The sequence below is a fragment of the Panthera uncia genome, chromosome B1, assembly GCF_023721935.1.
Source record: "Panthera uncia isolate 11264 chromosome B1, Puncia_PCG_1.0, whole genome shotgun sequence".
Lineage (NCBI taxonomy): Eukaryota > Metazoa > Chordata > Mammalia > Carnivora > Felidae > Panthera > Panthera uncia.
The window spans coordinates 81,541,159-81,558,987 of record NC_064811.1 but is presented as its reverse complement, the minus strand read 5'-3'; the positions used below and the strand labels follow the sequence as shown (position 1 = coordinate 81,558,987).

General features: G+C 37.6%; 1 protein-coding gene and 1 pseudogene across 1 annotated transcript; both read left to right on the top strand.

The window, feature by feature from the left end:
* Nucleotides 1–78: 78 nt before the first annotated feature.
* On the top strand, nt 79–17,429 carry LAMTOR3 (late endosomal/lysosomal adaptor, MAPK and MTOR activator 3). Its single transcript, XM_049630929.1, has 7 exons — nt 79–169; nt 488–533; nt 3,601–3,635; nt 9,851–9,909; nt 11,503–11,636; nt 13,974–14,037; nt 16,851–17,429. The coding sequence occupies exons 2-7, from the start codon at nt 525–527 to the stop codon at nt 16,922–16,924; spliced, it is 375 nt and encodes a 124-aa protein (XP_049486886.1). The 5' UTR covers nt 79–169; nt 488–524; the 3' UTR covers nt 16,925–17,429.
* Nucleotides 3,084–3,260, top strand: LOC125924186 (uncharacterized; annotated as a pseudogene).
* Nucleotides 17,430–17,829: the final 400 nt, after the last annotated feature.

Sequence of the window (17,829 nt, the reverse complement as noted above, 5' to 3'; positions counted from 1 at the left end):
CACTGCGCTTCCCCGGAAATCTCGTGTCATCGGGCCTCGGAGGCGTAGGAAGTGCTTCCTGGAGCACGGAAGAGGTCACAAATCATGTGACGACGGCTTTTGGAGGAGACTGTTTTTGAAGCTGTCCCTGAATTTGCAGCTGAGAGAACACGGCAACCCAGCAAACCAGGTAACTCGAGCCGCTCTGCTCGTTATTCAGCTAGGGCCCGCAGCTGGCGCGGGCGGTGTGACGCCAGGGAAGGAGAGGACTCCTCTCCCCCATTCCTTTGGGCCTAGATCTTGGCGGGTAGAGGGTGGAGTGGGCTGACAGGCAGGGCATCCCGGCTGCCGCCTGGGTATTTGGGAACTCCCGACTTAGCTCAGCTTGCCTGGTGCGGGTCCTGGAGCCGGGGGTTCTTGCCTGGCTTTGATGGGAGCTGACCCCGCTTATCAGGTCGGAGGTGGGAAGCAGTCTTGAGGGGAGAATCACCAGGAGTTTCTCTTCCAGGAGTGGAGATTGATCCTGCGGGAGAAAGGGGTTCATCATGGCGGATGTGAGTTCCCACACAAGAGGAAGGGGAGGGTGGGGAGTTTGGTGGAGGCCTACTGGGTGGGGAGAGGTAAAGCTTCCCAAGTAGAAATGTTTCCTTTTACAGCCCACCCCGCCCAAGTATTTTCTGTAGACTCTGGAACGAGTAACTACTATAAATAGATTTGCGGGGGGTGGGGGGGGGGTGGGGTGTCCTGAGTTTCTGTCCACATGGGGATCGAAGACACTAAGGTGTCTGAAGTTTAGGAAATTGTATTCTTCCCACTCCTTAGGCCTGCGGGCCTGAGAGGCTCTGAATACCATTTGAATTTGTAAATGATGTTTTGCTGCCTTGAATCTCCGCCCCCTCCCCCGCCCCCCAGTAAGTGGTCATGATGTTTCTAGATTCATTGGAGCAATTTGAGATGATTTCTGATACCCCTTTGGCACAGCAATAGAACCCAAGTTCTAAGTTTAGGAAACTTAATTGTACTAGTTATTAGAAACAACAGGGAATTAATACTACTAATGTTTATGTCTGTAATTTACATCCTGTTATTTTACTTACATACATGCTGGACATTCTTCTAAACATTGAATATAATATACTCATTTAATTCTTGCAACAACTTTTGTGCAGTAGGCACTATTGTCCTTGGGTTCTAGATTAGGATGCTGAGACATAGAAAGATAAAGTAACTTGCCCCAGGTTACACAGCTGGTAAGTTGTAGGGCCAAGATACCAACCCAGGCCGTCTGACTCCAGAGTTTATGCTCTTAAACATAACACTGAATGATCATTCAACATTATTATGAATGTGGTTTTTCTTTTTAGGTTGCAAGATTATGTGTTTCAGTATTTAGGAACTTTGTGTGCCTTTATCACTCCATTTTTGGGTGTCTCCCATTGTGTTTTTGAGACCTTATTCTTCAGGCATACTCAAATCACTGTATATCTGTTGAGCGTTGCCTTGCAAAGGTTGTTGTGAAAAAGGCTGTGGGTGAAATGAAGATGACTAAGGTATAATTCCTTAAGGGTTTTTAAAATTAAAAAAGTAGAGTAGGCAAGTGATCATAAATGTATATACATTGTTATGTGAAACTTCAAAGGAGAGTGGGTTTGTGTTTATCAGGAAAGCTTATTTGAAGTATTTGGTAGAGATTAGCTCTAAATGATGAGAAGCAGGGTTTTTTTTGTTTTTTTTTTTTTTTTTAAGTAAGATTGATAGAGAATACCATTAGAGTGAATAGTGTAAGCAAAGTTTCAGAGATAGGAAAGAGAAAGATGTTTGTGGAGGAGCTGTGAGTAGTCCACTTTGGGACTGAGGATATGTTCAAGGGAGTGGTAGGAAGCAGGACTGTAAAATTAGGTGTGGACTGTATTGTAGAGAGGCTCAAATGTTAAAGGAATTTGTACAGAATTTGTTAAACAGTGGAGAGCCATTCAGACGTTGGTTCTCAACCTTGGCTGCACAGGGAATCATCTGGGAAGCACCTCTAACCCAAGTAGAGAAGGAGAATAATATGGTTATTGGCATTGTGTAGAACTGTGTGGGATAGAAATGGGAGACCAGTATACCAGTTGGGAGGCAAGTCATAAATAATAAAATAAACCTAGAGTGTAATGTCAGTTGAAAAGGAGAGGAAGAGATCATTAAAAAAAAAAAAAAATTTTAAGTTTATTATTTATTTGAGAGACAGAGAGTGAGCAGGGGAGGGGCAGAGAGAAGGAGAGAGAGAGAATCCCAAGCAGGTTCCTCGCTGTCAGCACAGAGCCTGAAGCGGGACTCGAATCCATGAACCATAAGATCGTGACCTGAGCCAAAATCAGGAGTCAGACGCTTAACCAACTGAGCCACCCAGGCGCTCCGAGATCATTTTAAAAACATTTGACTTCACAAATCATTTAGAAGTGACAAAGGTGAGGGTAGGGTTAAATATTACTCTGTGTTTCATCCTCAATAATGGGTTTGGTAGTGCCGTTAGTGGAAATGAGATTGAGGAAATCTGGATTTCACATGAAACATTGAGTGGAGTTTTAGTGTGTGTGTTTAAGATAAGAGCAGAGGTAAGATGGTGGTGATAACATGAAATGAACATTCAAGTTTAGAGAATAGTAGGGATTAGAGTTTCAAAACAACAGGTACCTGATTTACTTATGAGGACCTCATAACTGATACCTGGATTGTCAGTGAATTTCCCCAGGTGAGAGGGTATAATGAGAGGAAATAAAAGTCTTTTATTTCTTTTTATTTTTTTTAAATGTTTATTTTATTTTTGAGAGATAGAGCATGAGTGGGGGAGGGACAGAGAGAGAGGGAGACACAGAATTTCAAGCAGGCTCCAGGCTCTGAGCTGTCAGCACAGAGCCCGACCTGGGGCTTGAACCGTGAACCGTGAGATCATGACCTGAGCGGAAGTCAGACACTCAACCGACTGAGTCACTCAGGCACCCCATCTTTTATTTCTTTAGTCCTGGTTATGTTTCGTGCTTAACACTTGACACATGTTGTTATTTATATTTACTCATGAAAAGGAACTGAGTTCCAGAGAAGTTAATTTACCCAGGATTGTTACTGCTTCTTGACCTTTTGGCTAAGATCAAGTGTAGTATCTGTTCTTACCAGCTTAATTTACCCAGGATTGTTAAAGCGATGTTAGAAAGTTTATCTGTGGACATGGAAAGATGTTCATAATATATTTCCAAGTGAACATGACAATAGCAACAGGATGTAAAATTGTATGAAAAGTATGATCTAATTTAACAGCTAATGTGTATTTACTATATGTGTATTTTTCTAGATATGCTTATAAGTTTACACGTATCTTCTCAATAAATTTTAACAGCCTTACAACATAGGTTCATGATTATTACCCTTCCTCAACAAATAATGAAACTGGGGCTTAGACAAAAAGGTTAGATAACTTGTTCCAAGTCATAGAACTAGTGTCAAAATCAGAAAGAAAAAAAAAACCCACAAGCAAGAAGGATTATGAATGATGACTTAAAGTACCTGAAATGTGGATAGCTTAGTATCTAGAGAAACGGTACAAGGCACATTATTATAAGATAATTTTATATTCTCTTTCAGGACCTGAAGCGATTCCTGTATAAAAAGTTACCAAGGTAAAAAATTACTCATTTGATATTAAATAAATTTTGCATAATATATGATTGATTATGTAGCGTTTTGTTTCTTTTAGACTAATAGTATGGTCCTATTATGCTATTATTTACCATTTCAAATAATGCTAGGTAGCACAAGAACTGTCCTTTGAATTTGCAGATAAATACCATGAGGCCTAGAGAAGTTAATGTGACTTTCAGAGGTTAACTAGCTAGTGAATGCCAGAGGGCTGTTTCATGGATCGTGCTTTGAAGTAGTTAGAGCAATTTTAAGGAGCAAAAAACCCTGAGAGCTTGGGTTTCCGGTAGTATTACTTTTAAGAGCTACTTGCTGAGTCGGCGTAGCTCGAAAATGCTAGACGTAGGCAGCACTTCATACTTGGAAAAGTCACAAGGCTTTCCTTTCACTGCACCCAGTCCGTTTGATGTACCACTATCAATTAGGCTCTCTGTTGAGACCGGCAAACTTCCTTTTAGATATTTCTGTGATTCAAAGGACTTTGTCCCTTTAGTTGAATTAAAATTCACATTTAGTTCGGTGTAAAATAATACATAAGGACCTAAGAGAGAGGAATATAACTCAAGACACTCATTTTCACATTCCAGAATAATTAAATAACCTTTGAGGTGTAATGTAGCAGAATACGTGGTGAGATCCTTATGTTACTTCTTTTTTTATTCTCCAAATGTTTGAATTTAAAAAGTTTTAGATGCCAGTTTATTATTTCTGTCAGTAGATAAACAAAAGGAAAAAATCTCTTGTTTGGAGTTTTGGCTGAATTGTTTGTTGTGATTTGTCTATTGTGCCTTTACTGTGATTACAGATTAGTAGAAATTAATGATATTATCTCGTGGGTTTGATTTATGTATATTTTTCTATATTCAGGAAGACAATACTATTGAAGTGTTAAGTAATTGTTACCTTGGATTTCATGTTAATGCAGTACTTAAGTTCATTTTTACTCTCTTCCTTGCAGTACTTGCAAACTAGAAAGACAGGTGCTGCTTCTGTTCTCAACATAATGATTAGCAGGCGGTCCTAGCCTTGCACGGTAGTGCAGGGCCATAAAAATGACCATACAAGCTGAGACAGTGTTGTTTTTTTGTTTTGTTTTGTCTTGTTTTTTTTTTTTTTAATTTATTTTGAAAGAGACAGAGACAGTACAAGTGAGGGAGGGGCAGAGAGCGAGAGGGAGAGAGAGAATCCCAAGCAGGTCCACGCAGTCAGTAGAGAGCCTGGTGCGGGGCTCGAACTGACCATGATGACCTGAGCTGAAGCCAAGCTTAACTGACTTAGCCACACAGGCTCCCCTGCCTTCCACCCCACTGAATAGTGCTTACTTCTTTGCATAAACATTAAAATATATGAAAGGTATAACCTTAAGATAAGGAACAGGCATCTTTTCTGTACCTTGCCAAATTGGCACACTCCTTTCTAAGTTTGGATCAGCTGCCAACAGTTTTGTCCTTTGTACTATCGATGCTATGCAAAGTTTTTTTGCCAGTGTCACTTCCTCCGGGATAGTTTCATCGGTTTCATCACAACCACTTTCCTCATTTATGTCAGTAAGTGCACTTTCACAAAGTTCCTCTGGCTGTACATCTTGCGCACAAGAATGAAAGTGGCAGCATTCTTCCAGCCAGTTACTTCTAGAACTGTGTACTTTCTATTTGAATTTCACCGCCAGCATTGTCACTTCTCCTCCCTTTGCTGTATTTCATCTTTATTAGCCAGTTCCCTATTTCAGTTCTTTTTTTTTTTAAGTTAGTTTATTTTGAGGGAGAGAAAGAGTGGGGGAGGGGCAGAGAGAGAGGGAGAGAATCCCAAGCAGGCTCTATACTGACAGCATAGAGCAGGGCAGGGGCAGAAGGAGAGGGAGGCACAGAATCTGAAGCAGGCTCCAGGCTGTCAGCACAGCACAGAGCCCCATGTGGGGCTCAAACCCACGAACCGTGAGATCATGACCTGAGCCGAAACCAAGAGTTGGACACTTAACCAATTGAGCCTCCCAGGCACTCCCTTTTTTTTTTTTTCCTTTCTTTTTAATGTCACATGCTTTATTTTTAGAAGACACAGGGAGATCACAAAACTCCATGCTCTACTGTCTCTGCATACACTGAGTAACAGATGTTCAGTGACCAATCACCAGCACACTCTGAAAGAAGTGATGTGACTGGTTACTGACATAATGTGCATCTGTTATTTACAAAGTTATTCACATAGTGATTTGTGTGAAGAGTTAGTGAAGTTTGTACTTTATGCAGTTATTCAATTAATAGACCATACTCCCTGAAATTTGGCCCAGGGGGATAGTGTTAGTTAATTCACCTGTGGTAACTAAAATGTGTCCATACTGAAACTGTACAAAATAATGGCCTTTTGTTCTTATCTGTATCTACTTTGTTGGAAGTTCAGCATATTGAAAGCATGCTAAAGTTGACCTGTGGGGCCGGGGGAAGTATCACGCTGGCAACACAATATAGGAGCAGAAGCATAGTAGGTATTTGTATAAAGGGCATTTGTAAAAGTCTAATGAAAATCTTTCTATAGTGAAAGAAAAAGGATTGGGACCGTGTGTTTTGTTTTGTCCCCCATAATGACCAGAGCCAGTTTACCAAGGCACTTAATGGAATATGTTTTTATTCATTTTAAAATTCCCTCCTAAATATAGTTCTTGAATTTATATTTTAAAAGTCTAATTGTGACCCAAAGCAGGCTCAGGCTTTATGATAATCACAACTTTTTTGTGTTTTAAAATAACCAAATGTTTCATTATTATATGAATAAAACAAAGTATGATGTTTGGTTACTAGTGCAACATTTCCTTTTTTGGAGTAAAAATGTTTGATTAAGTTTAAGGTTTAGATGTGTGCAGAATATTTCGTAATCAAGTCCTTCGAGAAGTGTAGTGTGCCTGGGCCACCTGGGTGGCTCAGTCGGTTAGGCATCCGACTTTGGCTCAGGTCATGATCTCCTGGTTTGTGACTTCAAGCCCATTGTCAGGCTCTGTGCTGACAGCTCAGAGCCTGGATCCTGCTTCGGATTCTGTGTCTCCCTCTCTCTCCGCCCCTCCCCTGCTTGTGCTCTGACTCTCTCTGTCTCTCAATAATAAATAAACGTTAAAAAAATTTTTTTTAGAAGTGTAGTGTGCCTATTAATGCATCATACTTATTTTCAACTATTGCTAAAGTCTATTCATGTTATTCTTTGTTCACTATGTGTACAATTGGAAACACCTTTTGTATTTGTAACCTGATTTCTTTGAGTATTTTAAGTGTGTGAGAAATTTTTCTACTCTGTTGGGCATTATCTCTGTGAATTTAAAATCCATTAAAAAGAAAGTCGTTTTATTTCTGCTTCCTCTTTTGTTGCGTTAGTTGGCATGTAAGTTAATTACCTTGAAAATAGGAGAAAAGAAACCACCTGTGGTGGGGGTGCCTGGGTGGCTCAGTCAGTTAAGCCTTGGACTTTAGCTCAGGTCATGACCTCACAGCTCCACATAGGGCTCTCTGCTGTCAGGGCAGAATTCTGCTGTAGATCCTCTGGCTCTCCCCCACTCATGCACGCTTGCACTCTCTCTCTCTCAAAAATAAATAAGTATTTAAGAAAAAAAAAGAAACTACCTATGATGACACAGATACTTCTAAACATTGTTTTGTAGTTCTCTTTACATGCTTTTAATTTGCTTATTTTTTGAGTAGACAATATATTCATAAAGTTCAAGATTTGAAAGTTAACTGGAGGACATAGTGAGAAGTTTCCTATACCTGCCCCCCAGCTACACAGTTAACCCTCTCAGAGCCACCCATCACCTTCAAAGATACTTCGTGCACCTGCAAACAAACATACATATAAGCACATACATATTTACACATACACAGAGGTCTTAGTTGAGGCTGTTATAACAAAATACCACATAGATTGGATTTCCTGTAAATAACCAAAATTTATTTCTCACGGTTCTGGAGCCTGGAAGTCCAAGATTAAGGTGCCAGCATGGTTGGATTCTGGTGAAGGCCCTTTCCTGAGTTGCAGATTGCAGACTTCCCATATCTTCATGTGGTAGAAGGACAAGCTAGCTCTCTAGCCTTCAATAAGAGCACTCTTCCCATTTATGAGAGTTCCAGCTCCATGGCCTGACTACCTCCCAAAAGCCCCATCTCCAAATACCATCACACTGGGAATGGAGTTTCAACATGTGAATTTTGGGGGTGACACAAACGTTCAGTGTATTGCAAACATATACATACACGTGTCATTACATAATTTGTTGCTTCCTGTATACACTGTTTAAAACTTTTTTCATTTAACGATGTACCTTTGAGTTCAGTCCTTCCCGGTAAATTTAAAGAGCTGTTTCTTTGTTCTGAATGGCTGCAGAGTATTCCATTGTATGTGTGTCATAATTTATTTAACTTGTCCTTCTTGACGACAGTTAGGTTTCCGACCTTTTCCTATTTCAACTGATGTTGCTATTGAAAAATGTACAGACTAGTGTCTGTGTGTGCAAATATCTGTGGTATATATTTTTATGTAACTTAGTTTTTAACTAAGAAGAATTTGTTTTATACGTTAACTTCATAGAGCACATTTTAATCCGTAGGTAATTTCAGGATTGAATGATAATAAAAAAATAATACCAGTGAATGTTTATACACAGTTTTTCCATCATTCCTGTTTTTAACATGAGGTTCATAAATGGTGGTATTTATAACATTTTCTCAAATTTTAATAACACTTCTCTGACTTAAAAGTTTTTGCCAGTGGGATCTTTAAAATTTAATTTCAGGGGCGCCTGGGTGGCTCAGTTGGTTAAGCATCCAACTTCAGCTCAGGTCATGATCTCACGGTGTGTGAATTCAAGCCCTATGTCAGGCTCCGCGTGAACAGCTCAGAGCCGGGAGCTTGCTTCAGATTCTGTGTCCCTCTCTGTCTGCCCTCCCCCACTTGTGCTCTCTCTTTCTCACTCTCTGTCGAAAATAAACATTAAAAAATTTAATTTCAGTATCTTAATACAAATATTTCTCATTTCTAAGTTAAAACATTAAGGTTAACACAATAAGGAGTGGATAATGTGGATTATAGTAGGAGCACTGAACATTTCTGAGTAGCAGTCTTCGGATACTATAAGATAGGTATAGGGCTAAAAGTTGGAGAATGTTTTCCCATTTTAATTTTTAACACTTTAGTTTTGTGCTCTAGGAATTCTCTAATGATTTGTTACTTAAACTACAGTAATAAATGGTCAGTGTGCACAAATGACACTCTGATGTTAATTAATAATATTTTTGCATGTTAACTATGTACTAGCTTCTACTTTACATGCATGGTTTTATTAAATTTTATGATAGCCAAATAAGTACAGTTATTCCCATTTTCATATTGTTAATGGAGGCTCACAGAGGTTTCATAGCTGTCCCCGAGTAGCACGAATAGTAAATGTAGAAGAGCCTAGACTGGACTGTATGGTTATAGTCTGGACCATTTCTCCACTGTTTCTTACGTAGGCATAGCTGAAAAGATTTCTATGTGATCTTCATTGTTTCCATCCTGTTCCTTCAGCCTGAATGATGAGCTTTCTGCCCCTCATCTCTCGACTAGTGCCTTAACATCTCAGCTTAATCACCTGTCTCAGGGAAACCTTCCCTGACCCACTTGCCTAATCAACCCACCTTTTATAGACTCTCATACCCCACAGATATCTTAATGGCACTTGATACCATTGTCGTTTAACGTTTGTTAGCATGAGATTATTTGATTGATAGTCTCCCTCCTAGATTGTAAGCTTTGTGAAAGCAGTGACTATTTCTGTATCATGGTATAAATATCAAGTGCCCCAAATACTAGGCACTTGATATGGAGGGAGAGAAAGAGAAAAATCTTTTTGTCGCTGTAGCCACTACTCCTGATAAACGCCGTCATACTTTCATAAATAGTGAAAGGATAATTAGCAATTTTAACGGAGAGTTACATTGTTTTAGATCTTTATCAGTAAATTACATAAAGTTTTAAGATTATAAGCATGTCAGTAATACTTTCATTCAATTTATTCAGTACTCTTATTCAGATGTATAGGTGCTTATGAGATCAATAACAGAGTTTACATAGTTTTTCAGAAATATACATGAAAATCCCCATAATGACTTTGAGGTACATGTTTTGAGAAGATGAAATGTTTCATAATCTTTTAACTTCTTTTTTTTGTTGTTTCTAGTGTTGAAGGGCTCCATGCTATCGTTGTGTCAGATAGAGATGGAGTGCCTGTTATTAAAGGTAAAACTGTGCACCCCACCAGTGTCACATTTGCTTTCAATAAAAACGTATTTATGTCTCAGTAGTGCAGAAGGCAAGCATAGAAAAGCTATTGCAGTACTTTCAGGAGATGGTCTTGGTTGGGGGGCGGAAATGTTTGCTTTTGAATGTTGAAGGCTGGGTTGGAGCTTATGACTTAACTACATGTTGAATATATTGTGTTACCATCCAGAGTTTAAGCATGGGTTTATCACAAGCCCAGTTTTTTCTTGAAGACATTTGTAGTATAATGTAAATCATTGGTAAATGTAAGTGCTGAGACTGTGCACATATGCAGTGGGATATATTATACGTACACACTACCCCCAACACTTTTTAATCAGTGTTGCTAGTGGTTTGGGGATAAACTTCATACATTTGAATCAACATACATTGATTGTTTTGTTTACTCTTTGTGGATTTTCTGCCTTTTTACTAGAAATAAAATATTGTTTAAACTTTTACCTTCACAATTATGTTATTTAACCAGACTTTAACAAGACTTGTTCACCTAAGGAAGAGCTTGTTAACAACAACAACAAAAAAAAAAACAGCAAATGTTTTGCCTATTTTTCAGCTTTTTAAAAAAGTATATATGATGTCACTGAGTCAGTATGTATTAAGACCATTTTTACTACTTCTTTCTTATCAGATGGATGGTCATAGTTCATAGGGATGCTATAATAGCCTTACCAAAGAAAGATTAAATAATGTTCTGTATATTGTTTGCAATTTATTTTCCACCCGAGGTTATTATATATGTCAGATAATTTTAGACTTTAGAAAGAAATTTTAAAAATCACCTAATTTTAGTTCTTTTGTTTTGTAAACAAAGATGGTCAAGGGCAAAGTTGCACATGAGTCAGTGAGAAGATAATAATAGAACCCATTATCTTCTGATGTGTGGGTCAGTGTGCTTTCTAACCCACCATAAAACATAGGGGTCATGGGCAAATAAGGCACCTGCCTTTTTCTTTACTCAGTTCTGTAGCAAGAGCTTTAAACGAAATCAAAATAATCTCGGATTTTCCAGCTCTCGTGTTCTTTCTTAGGATCTCTGTGTTAAAGCCTTAAGCTCTGAACTTACTGGTACAACTGACTTCATTCAGGCTTTTAAATGAATGAAAGAAACTTGAAACCGATGACCAGCTGCAAAATTGTCAATATCTATAAGTGATACTGCTATGGGTTTTATGAAAGCAAAGATTTTTTTGAAATTTTTTGGACTATTCTAGCTTGGCTCTTGGTTAGCCAGAATATTCAGTTTATTAATAAACACACTGATCTGTGTTTTAGAGTAGAAATTAAGAAAATATAGACGTTTAGTATTCTTTAAAAAAACTTGCGAGAATCAGCATTTCTGCCTTTAGCTATTGATCACTCAATTTCTGACTGAGAAATTTATCTCGCCTAAATTGTAAGACCCGATTAGTGATAGGATTTTCAATATTGTGAAGCATAAAAGCCCTTGTGCTTGATATTTTTACTGATTTATGTTTAAAAAAACAAAGTGCAGTGAACTTCTCTGTATCCTGTCCACTGCGTAATTTTTATGTAAATCATTTGTATTTCCAGTGGCCAATGATAATGCTCCAGAACATGCTTTGAGACCTGGTTTCTTATCTACTTTTGCCCTGGCAACAGATCAAGGGAGCAAACTTGGACTTTCAAAAAATAAAAGTATCATCTGTTACTATAACACCTACCAGGTAGGTTCATAATTATTGAATGGCTTGCTGCTTTCAACTATTATTATGTCTTTTATATAAAATAGCTTATGTTACTCTAAATTTTAGTTTTGAAATGGATGCCATTAGCCTTCAAATTGGTTATGTTGAATTGTAGTAGTTTTCTTTACATTTTACATCAGGAATTAATTAATATGGAAAAGTAATTAAAAGTTTTATTAATAAAGTACATTATCCTAAAAAAGGAAGTCAGGCCACTGTTACCTCCAGTAGATGGTGCCCTTAGCTTAACAAATATGATTTCTCAAATGACATACTTTTTTTGTTATTGTGACAGATAAAAAGTTTTCCTTTTTAGGTCACATGATAAGTTATTTGTTAACTGCTGCTAATTCCTTCATTTGATTTGGAATATATATATATAATATGTGAGGTTATTAGGAAAGAATTTAGTTGCTATATACCTCTTGATCTCTGGCTGCGTTTTCTTCTTTAGAGTAAATTAGTAGCTTCTCCTTTAGAGCAGAGTTTCCCAGGGTATGATTCATGTGCTGCCTGATGTTACACAAGTGATATTTTTTATTTTAGAAGTTAACATATTTTAATGTGTAATAGGCAAAAGACGACCAACCCTTTTGACCTTTAATTTCACCAATAAGGATTAGGTTAAAGCTAATTTTAGGGGGGGGTTTGGTGTTTTGTTTTGTTTTGTCTTGAGAGAGAGAGACAGAGCGCATGCACGCGCATGCTCAAGTGAGTGATGGGCAGAGAGAATCCCACGAGGGGCACTGAGAGAGAGAGAAGCGGGGCTCCTAAAGCGTGGCTTGAGCTCACGAACCAAGAGATCAGGGCCTGAGCTGAAGTCAGATGTTTAACCAACTGACTGAGCACCCCAGGCACCCAGAAACTAAGTTTTTTTTTAAATAATAGTCGATTTAAACTTAATTTAAATTAGTTTAAATTAGGGACACCTGGGGGGCTCAGTCGGTTGAACGTCCGACTTCGGTTCAGGTCATGATCTTACAGTTTGTGGGTTGGAGCCCCGCGTCTGGCTGACAGCTCAGAGCCTGGACTCTGCTTCAGATTCTGTGTCTCCTTCTCTCTCTGCCCCTCCCCTGCTCACACTTTGTCTCACTCTGTTTCTCAAAAATAAATAAATGTAAAAAAAATTTAATTTAATAGTGGTACACAGGAAGCAGAAAAATCTTGATAGTATAACTACTTAAATGAGAAATACTGACTTTATTTAGCCATTTAATTATCAGATATTTGTGGAGCCCCTGCCATGTAATAATTGACATGCTGCTGGGTGTTTAAAGACAGATGAGGATGACACAGTCCCACTTGAAAAACTTAGGCTAAGTAATGTTAATATCTCTCAGAGATAATCGGAAGTCTTTTACGGAAATACTTGTTTTCAGCTTTCATATTACATGATGTTACATAGTATCTTACACGTTGGTCATTTAAAAATTTTTGAAAGATGGTCGCCTGGGTGGCTCAGTCGGTTAAGCGGTCGACTTCAGCTCAGGTCATGATCTCACAGTTCATGACTTCAAGCCCCGCATCAGGCTCTGTGCTGACAGCTCAGAGCCAGGGGCCTGTTTCGGATTCTGTGTCTCCTCTCTCTCTGCCCCTCCCCTGCTCATGCTCTGTCTCTCTCTGTCTCAAAAATAAAAAAAAACATTTAAAAAATTAAATAAAAAAAAAAGAAATAGTAATTGGTCAGGTAATTTAAAAAATGAGGTTAAACAAAATAATCATATAAAATATGCATATATACTGTCATGAAGTGTATATTTATTTATACTGTCATTAAATAAATGCCTCAGTTGAATCCATCACAAAGATCAGGGACTCCTGGGTGACTGGGTGGTTCAGTCAGTTAAGCCATTGACTTCAGCTCAGGTCATGGTCTCGCGGTCCGTGAGTTTGAGCCCTGCATCGGGCTCTGTGCTGACGGCTCGGAGCCTGGAGCCTGCTTCGGATTCTGTGTCTCCCTCTCTGTCTCTGTCCCTCCCCTGCTCACACTCTGTCTCTCTCTGTCTCTTAAAAATGGATAAATGTTAATAAATAAATAAAAATTTTTGAAAGATTAAAATGTCTCGTTTGAGTAGCATCCTTTTTTTTTTTTTTTTAAGTTTATTTAATTATTTTTGAGAGCGAGAGAGCACAAGTGGGAGGGGGGCAGAGGGAGAGAGGGAGACACAGAATCCAAAGCAGGCTCCAGGTTCTGTGCTGGCAGCAGAGAGCCTGATGCAGGGCTTGAACTCACGAACCATGAGTCCAACGCTTAACTGACTGAGCCCCAGCTGCCCCTTGAATAACATCTTAATTTAGAGCTTACTTTCTTTTTAGGTGGTTCAATTCAATCGTTTACCTTTGGTGGTGAGTTTCATAGCCAGCAGCAATGCCAATACAGGTGTGTATTAAATTAAATTAATAATAGCTTTTAATTTCTTTTTTTTTTTTTAATCTTTTTTAATGTTTATTTTTGACAGGGAGACAGAGCATGAGTGGGGGAGGGGCAGACAGGGAGGCACAGAATCTGAAGCAGGTTCCAGGCTCTGAACTGTCAGCACAGAGCCCAATGCAGGGCTCGAACTCACGGACCAAAAGATCATGACCTGAGCCGAAGTCAGACGCTCAGCTGACTAAGCCACCCAGGCGCCCCATGTAGCTTTTAATTTCTTAAAACACCTTATCTGAGCAGTCTAACATGATAAGAATAGTAGATTTAGAATCAGAAAACGTGAATTCGTGGCCCAGCTCCACTGTCTGTTCCTTGATCTCCAGAAAAGTAACCTTTCTGGATTCTGTTTACTCTAGCTGTATAAAGGAGCTGATATCTGCTTTAACTGTCTTATGGGGTTATTTTCTAGTTCAGATGAGAAATTGTATGGGTAAGTAATTCTGTAAGATAGAAAGGAAAATTAAACGTTATCTTCACCTCTTGAATGCAACATCTTGTTCACATTAAAACAGCCTAAAACAAAAAGAGAATGAATGGTGAAGATAACCAAACAAAATACATAATAAAATGGTCAGAGATGAGTTCAATTCCATGTAGACCAATCTATTAGAGTTTGTAAAATGTTGAACAATAGTGGGCAAGATTAATGTGATTGAGAATTTTTTTTTGTAAGTATATGCTTTCTTTATTTCTATTCCAATATTATTCATAGATGTTTTTTAATTTTATTTAAATACAAGTTAGTTAACATATAGTGTAATAATGATTTCAGACGTAGAATTTAGTGATTCGTCACTTATATATAGCACCCAGTACTCATCCCCACAAGTGCCCTCCTTCATGCCCGTCACCCATTTAGCCCATCCCCTCCCCCTTTACCCCTCCAGCCACCCTCAGTTTGTTCTCTTTATTTAAGAGTCTCTCATGGTTTGCCTCCCTCTCTGTTTTTATCTTACTTTTTTTTTCCTTCCTTTCCTCTATGTTCATCTGTTTTGTTTCTTAAATTCCACATATGAGTGGAATCATAGCATATTTAATTATGATTGAGAATTTAAAGAGCGTGACTAGGATGAACATATATGTGTTCTTTGTGAGGATTGTAGAATTAGAGAACAAATACTAGGAGGCTGTACATTTTATAGTAGATCATAAGATCCCATTATATCCAGTAGCCTTCACTGGGCATTTATGTATAAAATAATGATTGTATTCTGTAATTTATTAACTCATTTTTGGGTAAAGTGGGATTTTTTTTTTTTTTTTTTTAGTATTGTCTCCTTTAGATTTGACTGCTTTTTAGAACTGTTATTTGAGCAAATATAAATATTTGTTATATTTCCAAGTTGTTTGAGCAAGTTCTATTTCCAGCTGTGTCACTGAAACCTGTCTTTACATTCCTCATCTTAAAGTGAGGGGTTAAGATTGGATGATCTACAATGTCTCTTCCATTTCTAAATGTTTTGAAGGTGTAAAATGCTATATGTGAAAACACTTTGTAAATTTTATAGGATGGTAGTGGTGTCGATATTTTAAATATGTTAAACCTCAGTTGTGATAAATCACCATCATGTACTAAGTCATCAGTTATAAATTTTGATAATGTACAGAAATATATTTTAGTTCCTAGAACATTTTTTGAGAATCCCAGATGCTTTTATTTTATTTTTTAATTTTTTAATGTTTGCTTATTTTTGAGAGAGAGAGAGAGAGAGTACATGAGCAGGGGACGAGCAGAGAGAGAGGGAGACAATGTGAAACAGGCTCCAGGTTCTGAGCTGTCAATACAGAGCCTGACGTGGGACTCGAATGCACGAACTGCAAGATCATGACCCGAGCTGAAGTTGGATGCTCAACCAACTGAGCCACCCAGGCACCCCACAGATGCTTTTATTTTTATTTTTTTTCTTGTCAATATTATTTTAGAGAGAGAGAGCGTGGGGTAGGGGCACAGAGAGAGGAGGAGAGAATCTCAAGCAGGCTCTGCCAGTGCAGGGCTCTGTCCCACAACTTTGGGATCATGACCTGAGCCAAAACCAAGAGTCTGATGCTCAATTGACTGAGCCTAGAATCTCAGATGTTTTTAATATTCTGCAAAATAGAGGAAGATTTTTGAGCATAAAACAAGCAGTGTAAGATACATAGCTTTTCACTCTGGTAAACTAAGGAGAAGCTAAATACACTAATTTCTAGACTACTTTGTCTCCCAGATTCATCACTAAATTTTAAACATGGAAGTGTATTTTTTCTCCTTATACCATTCATCTTTAAAATTCATTCTTTCACTTGACTTACCCATTTATGCTTTAGATTTGCTGAATTTATAAAATAAATTTCTAATTATTTTTTTGCTTACGGTTGAAGCAGCCTGTTACATATATTTTGATAAAGTCCATTAAAATTTGTTCAGGAAAAAAGTGTAGCTTTTTAAGTAAAAATCTTGTATCATTTCTGAATCTGTACAGGTTTTGAAATAGTAAAGTATAAATTAAAGTTTTCCTTTCAAAACTGTAACGAAGTTACAGTATATATAATTCATTTTATATCTTCTTATACATAAAAATATTTTTTGTTTACTTTAATGATGAAAATAAACTTCTTAATACGGGGTTTTGATCATTTAGAATTACAATATCTTGCTTTAGTTATGGTGATTAAACTAGATCTTGTGTGCTTTTTAGTAACTAAATTTTGACAGGAAATTTAAGTCAAAGACTTTCAGGAATATTTTTCTGATGTTCTAATTTTTTTAATCTCTGTTTTAGGACTCATTGTCAGCCTAGAAAAGGAACTTGCTCCATTATTCGAAGAATTGAGACAAGTTGTGGAAGTTTCTTAATCTGGCAGTGGTTTTGATGTTCACCTGATTTTCATTATAACAGACACAGTATCAATCCAGCAATCTTTAGACACAACAATACTTATATCCATATACTCAAGAAAGGGCCCCTTTCCCACCTTCTTCCACTAAAGAAAGAGCCTAGAGATACAATTTATGGACAGATTGATTGTTATCTTTTCTTGTGTAGGGTCTTAATTTAGTGAGATCTGGGGATAGCACAGAAATGGTTCAATACATCACAGCTCCCATGGAGTTAGTCCAGTCACCAGATATGCATGAGATTCTATTCATTGGGTCAGAATCAAAATGGTACTTTGATCCACTGGAGCCATTAAGTGCTCCCTATTGTATAATATGCCCAGGCCTGCAGAATGAAGCAGACCCTTTTTATTGTGAATAATAATGAGGACATATTTTTCTTTATATTGTTTTATTTCTTTGCATTGAGTGTGAGGAAGATAAAATGGCTTAGTAAAAGTAATAAAATCCGTACAATCACTAACTTTTCTATGTATATATTATTTTGCAATATAGATGAATATTACTAACTGATTTGATTCTTCTCAGAGGGTGCTGCTCTTTAATGAAAATGATAGCTAATTTTTTTTTCTCCACTCTGCTTTCTATAACCAGTCAGTGTTTTAATGTTTGTGTGTTCTTTATAAAATTTAAAAGTGATTCATTATTGAATTGTTTCCAGTATTGGTGTGTATGTAAACATGGTAGTGCAGCCACTTTTTTTCATACATGAGTATAAATAAAATAGTATTTTTTAAAGTATATAGTTTGAGCACTAAATAGGTTTCTTTAAGAATATAGTTCACCGAATTCACTCTTTCAACTACATGAATAAGTAGTGAGTGTTTCTTATAGACATCGGTTTGGAGACTGTTTTCCGCACC